Below are 24189 nucleotides of genomic sequence, written 5' to 3'. Positions count from 1 at the left end.
AAACAGTGATAATATATAAAATAGGAAAGGTTTTTTTTTATCTTTCTCTTTTTATAATAAAAATATTTCCTCATTTATAATTTCAAATAATTATAATTGTTTAACATCAACAATAAATCTTGATATTGCTTTTATTATAATTAAAATGATTCCTTAATTTTTCTGACATGTAATAATAAATTAGAATTTAACGTAAAATTATTTATTTGCATTAAATGAGATTGTTATATTGTTCCGTTTCACACAATGCAATGGTGCAAAGATTGCACAAAAAAAAAAACTTTTTTTACGGAAATGTCACTAATTAACTCATAATGCTCATAATGTGGAATAAATAGACATTAGATAAGTAGAATTCTAATAAAGTAGTGATTAACCTAAAATGCAAACAATCTAAAATCCTAAACTAATTCTAACATACAGATTTTAAATGAATCACTACACATTAATTACACCTAAATGGATACAAAAAAAGGTAACATAATTAATAATAATTAATGAGTTAATTATATATATTAGATATATATTAGTTACATTTATAAATATTTTGAGAATACTAACCATTAAATATGATTAGCAAAGTTTTCCCTTGTATTTGCTAATTGTAAAAAAATTTTCATACATAGATTTATGTACTTGTATCATTAAAAGTACATTAAAATTGTACTTTATCAGAATTATAATATTCTTAAACATATTAAAATAAAACAAAGGTAAAATCATATTTAAGAATACTTTATAAAAATAAAATTATCTAGTTAATCTTGTAACTATATTCTTCACAAGTTTTAACTAGTTAATCTCAAAAGGAGTCAAAAACACTTGATTAAATGAACATTCTGGATTTAACAGTGTCAAGTTTTTTCATATTTACATCAATTACAGAAATATCAAAACTTTCCTACAAGTTAAATATACTTCTCTTTTTCATTTTTCTATTCTTATAAATCTGTATTGAAGAAATATATGTTAATTTATTAAAATTCATAATTCATTTATACAACCGATGAAATGATTACTGTAAATAGCTTTTGTACATTTTGCCGAGAAACTAGAAAAACCTAATTCTTCAGAATATTTATATCATAATTCTTAACTATGTGCGATTTTTTCAAAAGATAAACAAAACTGGCGTAATTTTAAAAATCTAGATAAAAGAAATGGTAGAAAATTAAAGCAGTCATACAACTTACAAAAGCAGAAGTGATTGTCAAAATCAGCATGCAAAGGTAACAGGGTGTAATATTTCATGTCTAATTGAGATATCTCACACCTACATCAAACCATACCATTACTATTTATCTTTCATACCTATATCTATTGTAATTCATTCCTTCCTTTTGCTTCACCCACTCTTGTTGGCTGCAGATTTTTATTTTGTGCTTATTCATTGTTATTGTTCTGCTCTATAGCATTCCAGGTGCAAACTATACAAACAGTTCACAATAAAATAATCTCATTAAATCACTCTTTAATTTGAACAATGCTTTGGTAAGAAGTTATTAAAAGTACCAAGAACAATAACAAAACATTTATAAAAACTGTTTATAACTTCTCAGAGTAGGCTGTTTTGATGGTTTGACAGGTGTGGGTTAGAATGAAATGAGTCAGAACAATTAAAAAAAGGCATTGAAAATTATCAAAATGTACATATTAATGCACTAATACATGAACAAATATAGTAAAAAAAACCAAGCTTAGTCAATATGAATTAAATCATCCCTAAAATATTTTTTTTATTCATATTTTCTGCTGTCTATAATTTTGAAAAAATTATTTAACTTAAAGCAAAGAAACTCTACATAAAACAGATTTTGTTTAAGTTTAAATGCTAATAATAGGAGAAAATAAATGTATGTAAAATGTTACAAAACTAAAATTTATGCTGTTATAGACGATTTAAATTTACATAAATGAGAAAAATTTACAGAATACTATATTAAAAATGTAAAGGTATCATGTTATGCATGTATCTTGTTAATACATACAAAATATTGTATAGAATTAATGCATTCCTAACATAAATCCATTGCCAAATAAATAAACTTACTAAATTATTAATTTTATAATATAGCATATAATTTAGTGTAGAATATTATCTATATACATTGTACAGAAACATCACACTTGGTACAATTTCATTTAGTGCAGAATTCACTAAGTACAGTTTATAAAGTTCATGATAGGATAAATTAATATGGAACAACTCACTATAGTGTTGTTACTACTATGAAATATATATTTGATACTTTAGGCAAATGACATCCACAAATACTAGAAAGTATGAGATTTTGAATATTACATTAAGAAAAAAATAATTTGAATACTAAGAACACTTCCAAATAGCAGCAGATCCAAAAGAGTGCTAACTCGGAAAATAAAAGTATTTGAATAATTAATAAGTACCTTTTATTAACACATACATGACGACTATATTGCAGATAGACCAATAAACCATACTTGCCATCATAAATGTTTTTAAAACATCTTGAAGTTCAAACAAACAAATTTTAATTTCTTTTGTGTCAATGGCAACCCCCTTGTATCTGCCACTATGTACGGACAGCACCTCTTTGGAACCTCTGGTTTAATTTGGTGACAAAAAAAAAGCAACAGACTAGACCCTGAATGCTTTCAAATTCCTGTTTATTTAAATAAAAATTTGCAATAGGTAAGAACGAGAACAATTATTTGTTAAACTATTGTAGTTGAGATAAGAATGTCTAAAAAAATGCTAGTTTAAAACTCAGTCAAAAGTTTCATTTCTTAAAATTTAGTAAATTGTTTTACTTTTTGTTTTATTTTTATTAATATATTGAAATAAATAAAACAAGTTATTTAGTTAATAATTAATGTTTATTATTTAAGTTATATAAGGAAATTAAGTTCACCAAGTAATTGGGGTATTTGAGTATTTGAGACGAGGTTAATATTCAAATTCAAGAAAAGTAATATTTGCCCAACTCATATATATTATATATAAATAAATTTTAATATAAAATGACATAAATGTAAGTATAATGATAAAGTGAATCAACATCATTTAAGTTGTATTATTAATTTATTTTAATAAAAAGTTTAATATCCTTTTAGAATAGTGCAGAGAGATTCATATTCGCATATATCTATTTAGTGCTGCATTACTACTAACGGAAACAATATTGCCATTTTAGATTAAGAAGAATTAGAAAAACAGGCTAATGGCATTCCCTAATCCCCACTACTTAACTGTTAACTTTTGGTGATAAACAGTCTGGACTTTTTTCAGGCATACTTGTAAAGATATGCTGCTGACATAAATTTTGAATAATAATCCAAATGAAGAACAGTAGTAATGCATGAAGAGAATTAGAGAACACTTCAATAGTTCTGGGAATTTCAAGCAGAAAAATAAGAGGTAAATCCAAATATTTTATTAAAAGAGAAGAATTATTCAAACATTAAAAATTTAGTTGCAAGATAAAGTAATAAAAATTTAGATTTAATAGCATCCTTTCATTTCATCTGCATACAAAATTTTTATAGACTTTATGACCTATTATTCAGTTTTAATTCATTTTTAAGTGAAAAAAACCTTTTCAAACAAATTTTCATTTTTCCTATTAAATAAATTTCCTAACTAGTGCAATAATTTTCTGGAACACATTAATCACACTATGCAAGATATTCCTATCATCTCATTCAATGTCGGGCCATCATTTATATGGAAATAAAAATAATAAGTCAATGAATTTTTGTATGCCATAAAAAGTGAATGGCCATTGAACATCAATCCATATGCATACAATAAAATTATATTCCAGGAAAAATAGACTAGTTTTCTAATTTTCTTATAGAAAAAGTAATTTTGCTACATTCCATTGCAGACTTTCTCTACAAAAAATTACTCTCTAGGACAAATACAAGATTAAATTAGCACAAGTTTAAACTAATAAATTAAACAAGTCAGATTCAGTTATTTAATAAGAGAAACTACACAAACACCTGAGGAAAAATACTTTTTGATAATATCAACTGGATTATAATGTATTGACTAGCATTTTCAGTAGTGATTCTAGAACAGTAAATTCAAAAATAATTTGACTACCAATTACAAGAAAATATTTGCAATAAGAAGTTGGAATGAAAAATTATTTTCATCTTTATGGATACTAAATATCAATCAATCTGTTAGAAGACAAACTCTAGCTCCATAAACCAATTTAGTAGAACTTTTTCTCTAGAAAGAAGTTGAAACAAAAATTCCATAAATACAATTTGTTTTATTTATAGTCAAGAAACAACCATTCATAAAATAAAGTAATTAACAAACTGGTCTATAAACTTAAATTTCTTTCTGATATCCTCACACAATATGGTAGCTTTTACATCATATATTTATTTATATTTTCATTCTAAGAAATTATTTTAAAATTACAAAAATTAGAGAAAAACCAAAATTTTTGCATTATATCAAATTTTGTTACTGTAATTGACTATATTAATATTATCGTTATACGTCAATGTTAATGTACAGGAAAATTATTAATGAATAAACTCTTATAATACTAATACCGTGTGATAAATTTCTTTTATAGAAATTTTAGTATCAAAATATAGCTACGTCAGACATAACGACAATATACTGTATCTCTTTTCATAAATATTTAATAAAGAATAATTCTTTTATAAAATGTTTAATCAGCAAAACTTCATCGGTACATGTATTAAATACTCCAGTGATTAAACACATGCAGTGTATTGAACTTTCTAATAACATGATATTTAAATCTCTATTATGGATAATTGCATGTTAAAAATTAATTAGTAACCATAAAAAATACACATTATAATGAAATGTATGATTAAAGTAAGTTATTAATGTTAAAATTTCAGTATATTTTATTTTAAAAGTTGAAAAATACAGCAAATTATATGACACTAGCAATTACCTAAACTAAGCTTGAAATTTATAAAAATTTCAAAGCATAAGCATGAATAGAGTATTTAAAAAATTGGTTACAATATTCTAAAATTATGATCATGCATTTTGTTTATAAAAACTAGAAAAGTTATCATTGAATTTTATTGTAGAATTTAATTTTATATAAAAGTTCTGAAGTGATAAGATTTCATGCAATTTCTTGTATTTAATGTACTGGTTAAAAATAGTGTGTATTCAAATGATTCATTTTAAAACATCAAGTTTTCGTTAAGTGTGTCATTTTGAAGTAGGAATGATAAATCATTTATTCTCAGAATCTTAAATTACAATAATGTACAAAATTAGTAGGAACAATATATTCCAATAAACAAGATAGTAATGTACAAGATACTAAATTAATGTAAGCTGAAAAATAACTTTGTTTTATCTATGACAGTAAAAGATAAATGATTGAACAACAGGAGACTAACAACAAAATATTTTTAAAAAGTTATAAAGTACATTGAGATTTAATAAACATATGCCTAAATTACTAACCTTTTCCAAAATGATGTATTGTTTTAGAAAACCAATCTTTCAAAACCTTGGAAAAATTTCACAAATGTCATCAGCAAAATGCATTTGCTTTTGTAATAAATACCATTGTTTAAAACCACTAATGATTAATGCAATGGTTATATATATATATTTTATATAAACACTGAGTTAACACTAATTTACATCGAGTTATTTATAAATAAATTTTCAAACAATATACCTTCTATATGTAAATGGTTTGCCATGTACAAATAACACCTGTCTGATACAATTTATAAACAAACAAATACATCATTCCTATGTATGTATGTATATATGTAGATATAGATTACATAAAACAATTAAAAAAAATTATTTTAACAGATGAAATTATAAAGTTTGTAATGTAATGAAATTTAACCATGCAGAACAGCAGCAGCCTACATATTAAAAATCTAATAAAGTATGCTCTATAAATCAGCCATTTTGGCTTAAAATTTTCCTATTTTATAAAATTGAGTCCTAATTAATTTGTTCTCTAAAAACATAGAAAAATTTGGAAGAATTAAAACTGAAAAATAACTTATTTCTTCTAATACTGACAACCTGTTACTAAAATTAACATAGGTGAGATATAATGGTTTAACATAATACAGGTTATTATGTATGCACATAACATCTGTTTAGATTTATTCTTTTGAAATTATACTCTGTCTAAATTATTATAATGTATTAAAATGGGGAAATATAGATTAAAAATAATGGTTATTTTGAAAGAATAAATATTTTCTTTTGTAACTAAATTATCTATTACTCTTTATATTTTAATCTTAAACAACTTTCATAAATAATCTGTGTGTATAACAAACAAATTATTGATCTAATAATAAAATATTAAATTTATAAATTATTTTAATGCATTTACTGTAAAATTTCTATTGAAACATTGTTTTAAACAAACAAAAACAATATTTTAGAAAATTTCTTTGTAATATATATGTAATGTGGAGCAACTAATTACAAAATATAGTGAAATTCCTCTCCCAATAGTTTGTTCACTTTTTAAAAATTTTAACAGTGTTTACCCTAAAATATTTATACTTATCATATCACACAAACCATTAAGTAGATCTGTACTAAATGTCTGCAAGTGCTATATATCAGTCGGTACCACCAATCTGTACTAGATCAGTATGATATGACTTAATGGTAAATATTTGAGTATATTTTTTAAAAAAAAATCAAATTTAACAAATAAATCAGTAGTTCAAGATCTGTTTATTAATTAATAAACATAATAAATTAACATAACATAACAACATAAATTAATTTTCTCACTAGCATTATTACAATGCTAGTGAGAAAATTTATTTATTTAATACTTAAAGTTTTCTATTAACTCCACGAAAGTAGACATATGGTAAAGATTACAATGCTTTTACAATAGCCGATAAGGGATTAAACATCTGAGAATATTTACACACATTCTTTTTGTTGTAAGTGTACTTCAGTTTTTAAATATGTGCAACTCAATATTTTAGCCACAGAGAACGAAGCTTGACAATAATTAAATGGGATTAATACTTTGTCTGACACTTATCTACAACAGAATCTGATGTTATGTGGAATAACTACTTTTACTTTGAAAAAAAAGAAAAGGAAGACAAAAGTATAAAACTTTAACAATAAATTATTGTAAATCTTTAAAAGTTTCTTTAGCTTGTAAGTTATCAGTTATTGACATCAGTTTTAAGTCATTATAAACCATTAATGAAATTTTTACATTAGTGACATACTTGCCCCTTTTACTGTAAAAATCAAAACAGATTACAATTTAGCCATTAAGTTTACACAATAATCCTTGCCTCATGGCATCAAGCACAGAAAATATATTGCCTGTCATTACTAAATCTATCAAATTTCCCCTAAAGGTATGAATACCACAGTTCGAAAATTGCTTTATTTGGATTTTCAAAAATATGTCAAAATACACAAATTACAGAAAAACAAATTTCTATCGCATAACTTACATTTTTATTTTTATTTATTATAAACAGAACCACATGAAGTACAGTACATACTCATAAAAAGTGAATAAGCAAATACTGAAAATGCAAAATAAATAAAAAATATAAAAAATTACACTTCAATATATTAAAAAAAAAATGTATATTTTTAATGTAAAATACAATAGATCAACATTAAAAATAACTAAACTAATGGCTTAAATAATTATAAATTTAGATATTTGATATCAAAGATCCATATGAAATCATAAGATATCAAGTTTACTCTCTATTAAAGCTTTGAATACATCATAACATTTACTAAATATTAAGAACTGCTCTTTTAGAATATATTAATATTTAGCTATAAATAACTTTAATTTAATTTAACTCAAACTGAACTAAACAATTTATAAATATGTTTAGTAAATATTGCTAAACATTCACTGACCATAAAAAAATTAGCCATTTCATACCGAAACATATATGAGCAAGCTATAATAAGTTTCACAAAGTTAGTTAAAGACCATATTAAATTTGTATAAAATAATTCACCTAATTTTAAAATCATATAACTTATGTTTATATAATTTTTATTTTTAATTTATGATAATGTTATCTGACACTAAATTTCGCATACATTTTTATCAAAAAAGGTTTTGCAAGACACATTAAAACTAAAGTAAATCCGTGTGTGTTGAAATTAATATAAACTTAATTAAATTATACATTTTCAAAATTTTGTTTTTGAATCTTAATGGATTACTATCTGAACAGCTTCCTTCTAAACTTCATATCTTAATTATTTAAAATAAGAGATTTTTAATATAATTTTGTAACTTAATTGAATTCAATATTTCAGTTACATTTTATGGATTTCAAAGGCATATATGTAATAATTCTGAACTTAATAAATATTTATATGACTCAGAGGAACATAGTAGATGCTCATACAACATAGGAAAATTATGTTATATAGAGTATAGGAAGTGTTTCAATATGACATAGAAAATGCTTTATGATGGATAGTTTTATTTCTATGTCAATGACAATTCAATGGGAGATAGCTACTAATTTTTATGAAACTATATTTGCAAGAGCAGAGTAATAAAACTATTTTCAACCAAAAATCATAGCTATACTCAATAGTCACTGTGTGTCAAATTGCAATTTTGGGAACCTGGACTCAAGTATAGAGCAGATCCTCAAATTTTCATGAACTGAGATTGCATGATTCCACTATCTGGCTCACACTATGGGCCTAGCTAAATCTATAAGTGTGTGTAACAAATAAACATTCTTAAAACCCATACTTCTATATATATATTTAAACATATTTTGATTAATTAGTGTAATTCATATAGATTTCCTAAGCTACACATTAAAGAACATATGCAAAAGTTTGCAACAATTTTCTTAAATTTTATATATACTGGTATGTTATAGTTACTATAATATTTACATAGTCAAACCTCTGTACAGCAACTACTGATAGAAACATAAAAATTGACTGTTGTTTGGAGCTTACTAGTATGCATTTTTATCCAAATGATAAAACAGTTCCAGAAAGAAATGGGTACTGTTTAGAAGTGGCCATTATTTGACATTCAACTGTACATGGTTTGTATTTAGATATGCTGTAAACCTAATGAGAAAATCCTAGCTATTGAGTTGAATATTCATTTACTGTTTGCAATTGTCAACCTTTTTTAAGAGAAGCTAAATTTCAGGCACAGTTTCCTCCAAATACAATAAATATGAACATACTGGATTTAACATCATGACAGTTATACAAAATATAAATCTAAGAAATTCAAATACTTTTCATTGTTCCCTGAATGCATCCCCTCTTTAGGCTGTTCAAATGGTGTGTCAAAATACCAAAAGCACATAATCAAGCCACAAAGTACTTTATTGATGATAATTTTGGAATCCCAGACATTACAGACCCTGGAAAGCCATACAAATCCTATTCTGTCCTGCTAATCTCAGACATATGGCAAGCCTATTTATGCTAATATTGGTTAGAATGACAAAACATCCCATACATTGTATGTATCTAAATTTTGTTTTACATTGAAATATAAAAACAATTTATAATTAGTTACCATTATTTATATTTAAAATAAATAAATGAATGTTTAATAATGCAATGTCAATTAACAAAGTAAACAATTTTTTTGTCTCCAGTGTAATGTGTAAGTTTAAAATTTCAGAAATAAAAATAATTTAAATATTAAGAATTACAGTCTATCAGATATGTTGAATTGCGAGTTGCATTACTTCAGTAAGTGTTACGGCGATGATCGAACCATTAAAATATTTCATCGCATGAATAAATGCAATAATCTAATTTTTAATTAGAAATACTAAATCCAAAGGACAAAGTCTAAGCAGAATTACATAAAGTATATTTAAAAGATAAATTTTTATTCTTTTAATATTTTTATCTATATCTAGAACAATACATTACTTTAAATGAATTACTACATAAAAGTTCACACAGTATATATTTATGAGATGGATATAGGAGTTGCACTTTTCTCTACATTTTATAAATATGTACAGTAAAAAATTCAGCACTATAAACTTGAACTTTGATATTATGTAGAAGCAACAGTGTTAAATACAATAGGCCTACATCTCTGTTATAAGTTTTCCTGAAATAATTTGAAGTTTAATTCTCTCTTATATGATTACTTAATCTGATCTATTAAAATTGCTTGTGCATAACATAACTAAGTCAAATTACTAATGATTGATATTACATAACTACAAGTATAAGATTCATTTAAGGATTTCACATCAAGTATGAATCAAAATTTTTATCTATGAAATTTTTCTAGTTGAAATAAAGTACTAATAATAATAATAAAAATAGTTAACATATCAGAGAAATTACTTTAAGAGACTTTTTAACTCGTGAATGAATTTAAATTATACAGAAATAACAAGTAGAGTTATTTTCTTTGCTGTCTGTCTATTTTAAACTAATGAATCAGACCAAATTTTTAAAATTTGGAAAACTACTTTGCAATCTAACTTAAAAGATATAATTGGAATATATAATTTCACCAAAAAACTAGGCACATGAAACAAAAATAATGTTAAAATCTAGATCACAGATTTTATAAAAGTGATGCATAACAGTTTTAAATATTAGTATTATCAAAGTCATTTTTCATGTCAAGTACTGTACATTTAACTGCCAAATGTTTTTCTTTAATATCATCTTTACAGTCTCAGAGTACAGGATCAGACCTACACTAGATATCATGATCTGAATAGGAACTTTGTTTCTATTGCCATGCAAGTTATCATAAAGCATTTAATATTTAAAAATTTACTAAAATTACAATATCCTAGAGCAAAAAAGGAAAAACTACCACCAGCTGTTTTAAAAAAGAAACATTGTCAAGATCTAACAGTCAAAGAATTCAAACACTATAAAATTCACAGGAAAAAAATACCTAATTAAAAATCCAAAAAAAAAAACTAGTTTAGAATAAAAATACATTTACAAGTCCTTATTTTAGGACTTACAAATTGTTTTTGTATTAAATGTGCTTATATAAGGACTTATCTCTATTTTTCTAATGAAAGAAATTCTGATACTAGACACCAAACATATGTTTTAGTATATATTTTGGTTTAATTATTACAAAACAACAAAAATATCCTTATGTTTAATTATTATAATTAAGTGTTAGTCTCTACATTATATAACTTCTGTATCTTAATATTTCAAAAAATAGCCCTAAAACAACATTGATAAAAATTAGAGGAGAAAAAACGCAAATCAATGATGATTACAGATTAAATCAGCATATTAGGCAATTGCTAAATCTATAAAAAAAAAAATTTGCCATTTGAACAACTGCAAATACAGTTTGGTTATATTATTATTTATGATGCATAACTTGTTTCATAATAATTAATGGCTGTTAAAGTTTAATTTATGAATTAAATAAATTATTATAAATAATACATAGTGTGGTTAATAGTTAAGTTCTAGTCGAAAGAAAATCGTTAAAAATGGCAAGCAAAGAATGGCTATAAATGTATCAAGCAGTTTATATCTAGAAATATTAGTTTAAACTTCAAAACATCCTCGATCTTAATTCACATCTAGGAAATATTTCCTATAAATTTTCTAGTAAAACTATTTTTATATTTCACAATATATAGTATAACTTTCTGCAAAGTAGATCTTTTTGAAGATTTTTTTTAATATAAAATATATGTATGCAGTTATATTATTTCCATACAGGTTTCTAATAATAGAAACAAATCCAAAATAATAATCAGAGTTATAATTTCAAATATGTTTTTTTTTTTTTTTTTTAATCTGAAGCAAAAATCAGAAATTTATAAACAAGTATAACTTTACAAAATTCAATAAAAATTGTTCTTTCTAGCATGTACAATCGTGTTTATTTGATTGTAACTGTATATATGATAAGTATACATTTTAAAAAAATAAATAAAATTAGTTGTTACATGAAAATTTATTTTTCAAATTTCATTTATCGGATTATATCTAATTAAACTAAAAATTCTCTCCAGAAATTGTCCCGTTAACTCGAATCTAAGATACAAGCTTATCTGCACATCCATATGTCTACAAAAATACCTCCAGGCTTTTCGAGCTGATAAATGCTAAAAACCTACACCAAACAAAAAATTTTAACGATTTTGAATTCTTCCTACTCAAAAGAAGAAACATCTAAATAACAGCTGATATGGGAAAAATGATAGAGGTTTTATATAACATGAAGTTAAACATACAAGTTGTGAAGTTAGTATTTGGTTCTACTCAAATTAGGAAATTTTAAACTAGAAATTCTCGATCGAATTCTTTATTTTTCTAGTAATTTGCCTGGAAAAGATTGAAAAGTACACTAAACGATGCGTTAAAAGTGATTTAAGCATTGGAATTTTCCAGGAAATGCTAAAAATTTCTTAATCAGTTCGAGTCCAAGTTATTAAACCTTTAAAAATCTTCATTAATTTGCTGTGTTTAATGTACAATAAAATAGAGATTTATAATCTCCGTGTTCTGACACTTTGAAGGGAATTTCTTCTTATTTTTTTTCTCCCCATTAACAATACCGATTGTAGAAATTAGTCAATTTCACTCGTGTTCTGTACCTAACACACATGACCGTATCGACTCGTTAAATTAATTGTAAAACATGTGAAAACGAAAATTAGAATGGAAAACCTGTAACCTGTGAATTGACAAGGTGTCTAAGATACGTACTCATTCAACTAACTTACTACACTAAATAACTCTTAATATTACTTATATATAATACTCACTTGATATTTTATGCAATCTTCTATGGCTCTTATGGCAGAATCCGTTAATTTAACAAATATTAATGTCTTATTATTTGAAAAATTCCCCTGCGAAGAAAGACCATATTGTTGTCCTTCCACCAGTGCCGCCATTTTAGATCTCCTGTATCTACTTTATTACCCGGCTAGCATTGCGAGGCAAACCGGACGTCGTCTCACCAGCTGAGTGTGACGTCACAGGAAAGCTCCTCCCCATCACGAAACTTGTCAAGAAATGCTTTCCTAGAATTAAATCGCTTCCAGGCATTTTTTTTTCATATTATCGTAGCTCGAATTATATTACAAATGAAAGTTTGTAGCTTTTTACAATATCTTTTCGGCTTCTTTCACACAACGTCCGCATCTTACGGGAAGTTCCGGTTAGGGTTATTCATTACAGCGCAACAATTAATTTAAATAATTATAATTAGTCGATAATATCATTAATTTCTTCATTAATTTTGTTATCGAGATAATAATTTAACGTTATTTTATACAGAAACGTTGTATTTAACGATAATGACGTTATAAAGTATTCGGTGACGTATGTGTGATGTATGAAAGTAGGAGTGGTTAATTTATTATGTAAATAAATAATTTTATCTAAATTTTGAAATAATTATATTTTAGTTTATATAATTTTTTATTACTTTATTTATTTATGAAAAACAACACCGGTTAAACAATATTTACTTTAATTTATATTGTTTAAAACAGATACAGCACGATAATTTTCTGAATACATATTTTTAAACAATTTAATCATAAAAACTTAAAAATGTATAAGAAAATTAGAGAAATATTATATAAATACCATTTTAAAAGCACAAAAATAGATGTTTTTAAATTTTACAGAGATAAAAACAATTATGTAGTCATCAAATGTAGTCATCACATATATACCTGTATGTCATAGGCCATATAATTGTAAGGATACTCTATAAAAATACACAGAAAAATACCAAAAAAATATATTTAAACTCAGCACAAAAATGGTATACAAACAACACCTGAATATAAAATTAATAATCATCTTTAAAACATCATTATCCTTGATTGATGATAAAACCATGTTTTCCTATATCTTGATCTGTATTAATCATTATTTAGTTCACTTTCCTTAAGAAAAAGACATTTATATAAACTTAAATTCATATCATGTTTCTATGAAATGCAAATACCCCTTTATGTATATCATTTAACTGTAAAATGTAGGATATCTTATCAAATAATTTCATTTATGGTAGTATCTATGTAAATATGGCACTAAATCCGGTTAAAATTTTAAATTTTACATAAAAATTAATGAAAATGTTTAATTATCTCAATTTTTATTACTATTTTAAGACAGATTTTATATTATTTCGCCCAATACAAATCATATTTTACATAAGATAAGCTAATGAAAATGCACTTAATGTAAGTTCCATGTTAACATTCTTACGTATATATCTTATATCATTTCACTTATTTTAATATAGTTAAAGCATGGGAAGTGCTTCATAAATATCAGTTAAATTATCTATCAGAGATCTAACTTATCTATAAATTTCTGTAAGATATAAATGATATAACCTATAAAATTTATAGAGTATTGAGACTATGACACATCAATTATAATTCTTAATAGTATGTAACAAGATTCACTCTTCTAATTATTGTTAAACACATAGTAAACAGTTCATTGTTAAAAACTAATGAACTAATAAACATTGTTAAAAACTAATGAACTGTTTTCTATGAGTAAGAGGTAAACAATTTTTTAAAAAACTGATTAAATAAATTAACAAACAGTAGCAAAATCTTTAATTGAAATTGATAATTTTTAAAATTTTAATGTTATTTTAAAACAATTTTATAAAATAATTATAATTTTTAAAGAAAAAAAAACATAAATTTTGTTTATAATTTTGAAATTTGATAATGTTTTCTAGCTTTTATCTTATTAAAAATCTTACTGTTACTTCAACCTCCTACACATTAAAGTGAAATTGTAAGCATCTCTTATGTTTATAACTATGATATAAAGAAAAATAATTTATAAAAATATTTTTTTAATATATTTTAAAGCAGTTATATATTATTTCACCTTATAAAAGACTTTTTTTTTTTTTTAGCAAGATAAGATAATAAAAATGCTCTTTGTGATAAATATATGTATTCTTTATATTAAATTTAGAATATTAAACATAATTAAAATATATCTTTTACCATTTTTTTAACATTAGAAACAAAAGGTTTAGTTATAAAACACGTTTATTATACATAAAATTTAGAAATTGTGAGCTTACTTATTCAAACAAAACTCTATTGAACTATAAACTGAACACAAATGAGTAAAAAGTATTTATTTAGAACAATTTTATTCATTTCACAAGCAAACAAAAGAAAAACATGTTTTTTTTTTATAAATTCTTCCTCTCCATTATTCCTGCATTTATATATATAAAATAAACTATAAATAAGAGAAACAAGGCTAAACTTGCGAAATAAAAAAACACGCGAAAAAGTATTTAGGACAATAAATCAATAATAACAATGATAAAAATCATCTTTGTATCCTTTATAATCCGTATTAACAATACTTTAACGTTCAAGAACCAGTTTAGTAAGATAAAACCTAAGTGAAATCGTCGCCATAGTAAATAATAAGAACACACCACGCACACACACATACATACACACACAGAGTGGATTTAATTATAAAACAATCAGCTTCCTTTACTGTTTGTTGCAGTGTTTGAAACAATCGCTTATTTCTTAATTCTGATTTAGAACATGTAAGTTAAGCAGAAACAATGTGGTTAAATGGTTACGCTCTTTCGTTGTACACTAAAAGCAATTGTCCTCAAAATCACTGATGCCATAAAAGTATGAAAATTATTAAATTATCGAGTAGTATCTGTTGCAATATAAATGTATATAAATTTCTGACTTTATATAAAGTTGACCTACACTCAGTAGGAACATATATATATATATATATATATAGTTCTGTATAGGAGACACTACAAACATACAAGTAAAGACTTGTCTAAACATGTCAATTTCAGCTCATATATTTACAAATCATACAGGTTTATAATGAATTGGCAGAATGTAAAAGGCAAATTTAGAATAAAAACTTTTTGTAAGCGTGTTTGAACGTCACGTGGATTTTGAGTGCACAACGTACTGTACTGTACAGTACGTCACACAAAACACGCAGATCTAAGGTCATGAATCAGCATAACCGCGTAAAAAACATTAATGTGGATTCATTTTCTAAATATGATTCATATGAGGCTTACTTTAACACTTTGGTTAGTTTTAGCGGGTAAATAAGGTCATTAGTGAGTTTGAAAGATTCTTTTTCTCTCATTTAGTACCCAGTTACTCTTGCTAATCGAACGCATCATCGTTCACATATTTCTTCAAGTTCTACTTATTTAGAGAATAACGTTCATAAAAATGGCACCGACGTTCTTGTAACACATTATTTATGTCTAAAAAGTTTTAGATAAGAACGTAAAAACACGAATTCGGACGAAACAACCAGATTTTAATCACATTTTGGAATATGTAATTGTGTTATATAAACTTGATATCAAGCTCAATTAGCATAAAAGAAAGCAGGATGTCAGAAGGTGTCTTCTACAGTAAAGTCCACCCACAATAATGAAAGTTTTTTAAAAAAAAATCCAATATTGTGAAACATAAAAAAAATCATTTGACTAATCCGATGACATCAGCATTATTGGATTAATGTACAAACGTGGAATTTCACACCGAAAATTAAACACGACATACGTCACGTACTCGACTATCCGAACAGTATAACGTGATTCCACTTACAAAGAGGGGAATCACGCTTTGTAACGTTCACGTGACTTTTCTTTTGATCAATTTATAATAGTAGTCGGAAGTAACCACCGAGAAATCACGAATTTAGTTATATTTGTGTACATTTTAAACACATGCCAGTGGGACCTGAGAGAGGTGGCGTGGGGTCGGGTTATTCACACGATTCTTCTACGAAAATCAATAAAGTAAAACACATACTTTTGTAATATTCTGGTGCATACAAGACTCGTAAATGACCCTTCATCACAAATACTGATACCTCACCCAAAGAATTCCATGAAGACAATTACCCTATGTAACCTTTCACTGTAATCTTTATAACACGTTTAAATTTTTAAAAAAATATAATAGAAATAGCCCAAAAATTTCGGTTTTTCTGTGTTGGGGTCGGATCAAATTGATCTCGCTGGACCTAATTTATCTTGGCCTAATAAGTTGTATCAGCATTCAGCAAGGTGCATACGTTAAGGGCATTGTTTACAGAATGTTGAGCAATCAATTAAGTTCAGTATATAATCTCAAGCGTACACAAAAATACACTAGTGTATGCTCGAGGTTATATACTTTATTGTACACTAATTGAAAATCTTCAAACAGTAGCAACAATAACGCAACAATCGATTTACTTCTAAGCACAATGAAGATGAGTGATTGCCGTGGACGACGAAAACACATGAAATATCATTAAATGTTTCCCTATTATTGCGAAATTTATAAACACAAAAAATTATAAATTATATTTATATATATTATCGAAAATTTACGTGATTAATTTACTTTTACAATTGTATAATTAATATAAAAAAATGATAATTGTTCTGGTATAGAAAGCAATTGTAAGGTTATCTGATTAATAATATAAAAAAATATATTGAAGTTTAAATAGAACAGATTTAAAATTATTAAATTTAAAAAATATTTATATATATATATTTAAAAAACTTTACACGAAATGCTGTTTTTATTTTTATTTTTGTAGTATTGTGTTCTGTAAGAGGCAATGCACTCCGGAATCATTTTCCGTATACTGTACAGAATTGATTAAAAATATTTAATTCTTTTAGAGTTTAATACACTTTAAAACTGTTTAAAGTGTTTTAGGCTGTATAAAAAAAAAAATAATAATAAAAATACTAGTTACAAAACTATTAAATACAGGCCGAATTTAATTTGTCAAGGCCCTAATTATAGCGTTACTTCTCCTCCATTAAGCCAGTTTAAAAGAATGGACTGTAATCTCTTATAATGAGGCCCCAAGCAGTACTTTGTTCAGATTATTGTATATGTGGTTTTAATTATCAAAGGGGGGCCAGCATTTAGGGTCTCACATTTACGTGGTCTCAAAAATAAATATTAAAATTAATCAATTCGTTGTGTATTAAAAACTTATTTTGTCAAGTTTTATTTAATAATTATAACGCGCTGGTTTTTATGGTTTTAATATATCGGGTGTCTTAAAATGATAAAGGGCCTAGGCTTATTTCGACCTCTGAAGCTCTGAGTACATTGAAAACACATTTTATAGTTTTTAAATTAACAATTATGGGACAATATTGACAATTAAACACACGAGTAATGTGTATGGAAGAATACAGCATATTAGCTAGTGGACAATGTTACAGTAAACAATTTTATTTAAAAATATTTTATGAAAAGTTTGTTTATACATTTTAATTAATAAATTATTACTGTTTTTAGGGAAAATAAACACAAATTTACGTTAAAGTATTTACAGTATCCGTAGTTAAAATATATTGCTAAGTAAACATTATATATCTTGCAACTGTAAACTCCTATCTTGAACATATTAATTAAAGCGCTACATCTAATTTGCTTAGTTTTATTTTTAGTTTATTAGATTAGGCTAGAGATGACTCAAAGATTTCATTAATTTTAAGGGGTCTTACACATTATTGTAGTTTAAGGCTTCAAGGACACCTGTTACAGGAGATTGGACTATTGGTGAAAGACCTCATATGTAAAATATGGGTCTAAGCATATTTAAAATCTGTATATTGTAAATCCGGCCTTAAAGGACCCTATTGGTTGCACTTAGTAAAAAAACTTTTTCAAATGTACTTATTTTGACTATCAAAACAAAAAATACCCTAAAGCAGGGATGGCGAACCTGTGGCACGTAAGAGAAATCATCTGGCACGTAATGTATCATATGATTTCTGTCTTTTTCAATCATCCTTTCTGTTTATCACCTGATCATCTTTTTTTTTAAATCAGATTTTTTACATTTATTCGAATTAAAGCGTATTCGTTTAATTTCTTTAAATATCATTATTCGAAGTCTAAGACATTGGCATGCATTAACATCTTTAAAGCTAAGTATGCTTACAATATGGCACGCGGACTCAAGAAGGATCGCCATCCCTACCCTAAAGAAATTTCCAGAGTCCTTTTGTAATGAGCCTTATCTTGTCAACATGGCAAGTCTTTTCACTGAGATTTAATCACGTGGAATCTATGACGTATTCTTGTTTTCTTGTTTGAGGTTCCTTAATGTAACTACTTCGTAGAATAATAAACAATACGAATTTCGTGTACATAGGAACCAGTAGGCAGCTAAACACATCTCGCCTTATCTTACAAATCCACGAATAGAATGACATTATATTAAGTTTATAATTTAGAAATGGTTAAAAGAGGGGATTAAATTTCATTACCACGCCAGACACATGCTATTCTGATATCTTTACCAAAATAAGATAAGGTCTTGTGTATAATTGAAATTTTGGGTGTAGAATATCTTGTCCTCGACTCTGCAACGAGCCTTATCTTATCAACATGGTCCAAGTGATCATCTTGTTTACTTGAACACACAACTTCTAACTGCCCATAATTAGAATTACACAAAATCAGTTTGCACGAGTAGAATAGCATTAATTAAATTAAGTTTTTAATTTAAAAAAGGAGGGGTTGAAATTTCATAACCCACGCCGGTCTTAAGCGTTTTCTTATATACACGAGTATAATATTAAAGTGTATATATATATATAACATTACACACACTAGACACTACGGCTACTTTACCAAAATATCCGAGGAGCAATTTTATATATCGAGTTTATAAATTTAGTATCTTATATAGGTTGTGCTTTAATAGATGCGCCCAAGGCAAGTTGCCCCAGTGGTTCAAGTTGAATGAATGTGGAATCTTAGATTATGCGAAATTAATGTTTTGACCCGCGATTTGTTTTTGTATCGCAGTAATTCCTAAATAAATTGTGATTTAATTAACGATAATTCGTTGGAAAATGTTTTATTATTTTTGAAATTAGGATTCCCAACGCACAAATTTTCTCTGGGGAAGGTTATTAGTGACGCTAGAAGCTTCGACATTGTTTTCTTATCGAAGGTTGAAAAGGGTTACAAACTAGAAATGGAATTCCACTATTAAACTACTATTGACGTGATTTTTTTCCCCACTTTATTTCCTTGTTTGACTGGATTTTCTTTCTTTCTTTCTGTTGACTAAATATATCGACTTATCGAATTATAAAGTTAAAAAAATTGATGGTTCTACGCATTCACCATCGAGTCAAAACGTCTAATTACAGTCATTCTACAAGAAATTTCCCCCCCCAGAATTACACGTATTAAACGCTTCTAGAATAGTGTTGGTAAAAGTGTTCAACTCCCAGCAACATTTAAAAAATTTTTAAACGTATTCAAGAAGCCTTCATTCTTTAATTTTTTTTTAAAAAAAAAACTTTATCGGTGTTCTGGAGCTCAATACTTTTTTCCTCAAGCAGAAATTTTCCACTTTTTCAAACACCAATCTAGAAGTTTGCCCTTTTTTCGTATAAATTTAAGAATTTTTCATTTTTGCATGCATAGGTTATGAGGGTTTTTTGTTTAGTTTTAGTATAAATTTACGATTTTCTTACTTTAAAATGATCTCGAAATGACGGAAACAATTTTCGGTTGTTTCCATGATAATGAACACAAAACACTGAGCATAAATGGCTGTATTTGTTATGCTTTTCTATCTTTAAAAGGGAGCATAGACTTCAATCAATAAATTAAACACAAGATGCTATGCAATCGATAACGTGTCGCGTATGAATTCATTTGCTTGCATGGCAAAAAAAAAAAACCACAAATGACTGAACGTTCAGCCTTCAATTGTGTTCGAGCCTAGTTTAATTTTTGTCAAGGTTTGCATAAATTGCTATTTTAATTTATCGAACGAGCTTCTAGAACATTCTTCCCTTTTTTTGTTTTTTAAGAGGGGGTCGACTGTTCTACGATTCCCAAAAAATAGAATGTGTGTTTTATCATTTATTATAAGAGCATTCTTGATTTTTACACGTGATTAAACACAGATCTGAACCTCCTTTAAGGAAAGAGTACATCACACTTGATGGGATGATTCAAATGTGTTCTATTGTATATAACTACACGTTTATATCAGTTGTCTCAACACTATTCATCCTGTTAAATACCTGACATAAATATCTTTTCACCACGCCCTTCAGCATACCGTACGAGGTCACGAAGGCATTAAAACTAAAGAGAGAGGCCAACCTGGATTTTCCCTTCGTACCAACCACTGGGTCATAACTAGAGTGATGGACAAGGGTAACTTGTTTGCTAGTCTCTAAAAAGTTGGATGTTACAGGTAGTGTGTGTGTGTGTGTGTGTGTTTGTGTGTTCAATCTGTCACGTCACAAAAATGCCTACGTCCAACTATCTTCAGAGTGGAGTTTGGGTAGATAAATGGCACATTTTTTATATTCTTTCTTCTTAAAATTATAAACAGCATCGTGTAAAAGTAACAGGTGTGGTTACGTTTTGCGATAACCGGATGAGACAGAAGGAAGATTCCAATACAGTTCAATGCTCTCTTCCATTATTACAATATATATATAGTCTAGATTATTTTCCTCGATGAATACACCTTCTACAATTTTCTTTTTTTTTTTTTTATGAGGTTAAACACAACTAAAAGTGATTCTTCATTTCCAATTTAAGGAAAACTTTCGCGCGCCTGGCCTTCAATTATAACGTCACTTTTTGAAGTGTCATAAAATGAAGATCTGACGTATAAGACGCATCGTAACTTAAGTTAACGACACACAAGAAGCACATTATTGTTATAATAATTCTAGTCCTTCTCGTTGTACTACTTTTTGCATTATTAACTCCGGAGAATGCCACAATTAAAACAATTTCTACACAATCCTTGAGACAATTCCTCGTATAATATCTAGTAATAGACAATGATCGTATTTTTTAATGCAAATTAGAACGCATTAATATGTGGAAATTTTGTCTGCTGTATCTTCGGATTGCTGCGAAATCACTAAAATCATCATCAATCTGAGAAGCGTTGTTTACACTGGATCACGTGTTACGAGATCGTTACTTTTGTAACGGGTATAACACAATTCATTCTGGAATATTGCAATATTTTTAATTGGTAAAACCTCGTGAATGGTTTCGCTTCTGTGCAATCTTCCTCGGCTTCATCCGATCTAAACTGTTTCTACCAAAAAAATTAATCATTAAACAAATGGCACGCGTGTATAACAATTTTTGCGTTAATTGCTTAAATATGTCCTCGGAAGACCTCAAATAATTGATAGAAACCTATCTGAGGCTCAATTCTTAGCTCAGATACTAGAGAATTTACTCTAACTCGCTCTTACATTCAGAAAAAAAACGGCATTCAGCCTGATAAACTTTAATTTGGAAGGAAAAAATCCTTTGTAATTCAAAAATTTATCCTTTTACCAACGATTTTCACAGTCTCGACATTGTTGAGATCTAAAAATAATAACGTTTCTATCTCCGGAACGTATGGATTTTTATAATCGTCTCTTTAATCTAACGCCCCACTTTTGATAAAGGAAAAAGATTACATAAAAATAAAATAATTTTTATCCTTTACGCTAATCTACACTGTTTCGACGTGGCATTTTCATCTTAAATAGAACTTTCTAAATCGGATCTTAGATAACAAAAGAAAGAGAGAGAGAGAAAGAGAGAGAGAGAGAAAAAAAATACAAAGATGAACAGATGGTGTTATCGCCCTTCTTTCCTCGATATTTAATTTTTAAAACTTCGTTTTAGTGTTGCCACTCCTCCACAAAAATGACGCAGGTGACGTCACCGCTACTTCACCGTTCTGTTGCGTAAGAAAGAGCAAAGATTCCATTTTCTCCGTGCCTCGGGTGGTTGAATGCGATTAGAATCATTTCGAGCATATCAAAGAGGGAGATTACGCTTATTTAAATGTATACTTCTCTCTAATTAATGCGAGACGAAAATGGTGTGACGTAACGGTGACGCAACCACCCTGTGTGTGCGTGTGATTTTCTAGGTCATCGCGTGTCTGGCGAGGTTACAACCTCTTAAGTTACGGATATTTACTTATCGTTAAACAATTACGCTCTGTTTTCGTCGATTTTTTTTTCAATTGTTCCTTAAAGCTCGCGAGACGCGAGAGTGAAAAACGAGAGCAGAAATCTAACAAGCGACCCCCGAATACGTGTTTACACTAACAAAACGCGGGGTTTATATAGAGCCACGTCGATAATTTTCAAAGATTAGATTAAAACTGTAGTTTTATATAAACAAAAAACAGCGATAAAGCCTCTTTAGAATCGTATTTTTGAACCAAAACGAATGAGATGATGTCGCACCAATTAATTTCGCTAAACTGCATTCAAATTTCGTGACGTCACTTGTAAGAACGCCGCGATATCGCTACAATTCGGCGATTCGTCGTCGCGATTGTTTATCAAAATCACTTTAACGAACAGCAAAAACAATTCAAAGACTCGTCATACGAGACGTCGGCCATTATGGCAATGGATACCAACGTCGTTGATGAAAATGTATCTTGTGAGAACGTTTAGAGTAACGTGACGCTTCGTAACGCTCGTAAAATTAAATCTTATCGCTTCGACTTACGTCTACGACTTAAGAAAAAAAAAGTAGGAAACGAGATTTATTCGCTTAAAAACTCGCCGGAACGTCCACACTTTTATTTTTAGACTTCTAAACCATGCAAAAAATTAAACAAAAAAAAAAAATGGCGGCATGCATTATCGCTCTTGCATCTGTATTAACGCTTCGACAGTTTTATCTGCTAATTAGCAATATATGAGCTTATATTTCGGTGGAATTTAGCGATAGTCGTTAGCACGTTAATGCAAAAATCGCGTAGGAAAAATAAATGAAGCAGGTGTTTCCCACCTGTTACCTATTGACTCAATGAAGGTAACGTAGTAACGTAGACGATTCCCATTCTACAAACAGAGAATTTAAAATTTGCAATTTTTGTAACTACACTCGCCAACACACTGTACAAACGACGTAACCCGCTACAAAATCGCGTAACGCAAAAATAAAAATTTGAAAATCTAATCGTGAGAATGCGGAAATAATTAAAGAAATAAGCAAAAAAAGAAAAAAATAGATAAGAGTTAATTATTTTTAGCAACGATTTTGGATTAAAAAATGAAAAATTATGGAAGAAATTGATAAATTCGAAACAAAACCGGAATTTCGGTAAGTACGAGGGAATTTCTGCGCAGGAAA

The 24189-nt window shown here is 27.3% G+C and overlaps 1 protein-coding gene across 1 annotated transcript in view; it reads right to left on the bottom strand.

Moving 5' to 3' along the window:
• The window catches only part of Su(Tpl) (Suppressor of Triplolethal), a 57519-nt gene extending 44528 nt beyond the window's left edge, over positions 1-12991 (bottom strand). Inside the window, exon 1 of the mRNA XM_067268897.1 lies at positions 12769-12991. Within this exon, the coding sequence (XP_067124998.1) occupies positions 12769-12900 (132 nt within the window). The 5' untranslated portion in view covers positions 12901-12991. The remainder of the gene's footprint in view (positions 1-12768) is intronic.
• Between the last annotated feature and the right edge of the window lie 11198 nt (positions 12992-24189).

This window comes from Centruroides vittatus, unplaced genomic scaffold, assembly GCF_030686945.1.
Source record: "Centruroides vittatus isolate TY-2023 unplaced genomic scaffold, ASM3068694v2 contig_341, whole genome shotgun sequence".
NCBI lineage: Eukaryota > Metazoa > Arthropoda > Arachnida > Scorpiones > Buthidae > Centruroides > Centruroides vittatus.
The sequence above is the reverse complement of the archived record's forward strand: the minus strand, read 5'-3'. Positions and strand labels throughout refer to the sequence as shown.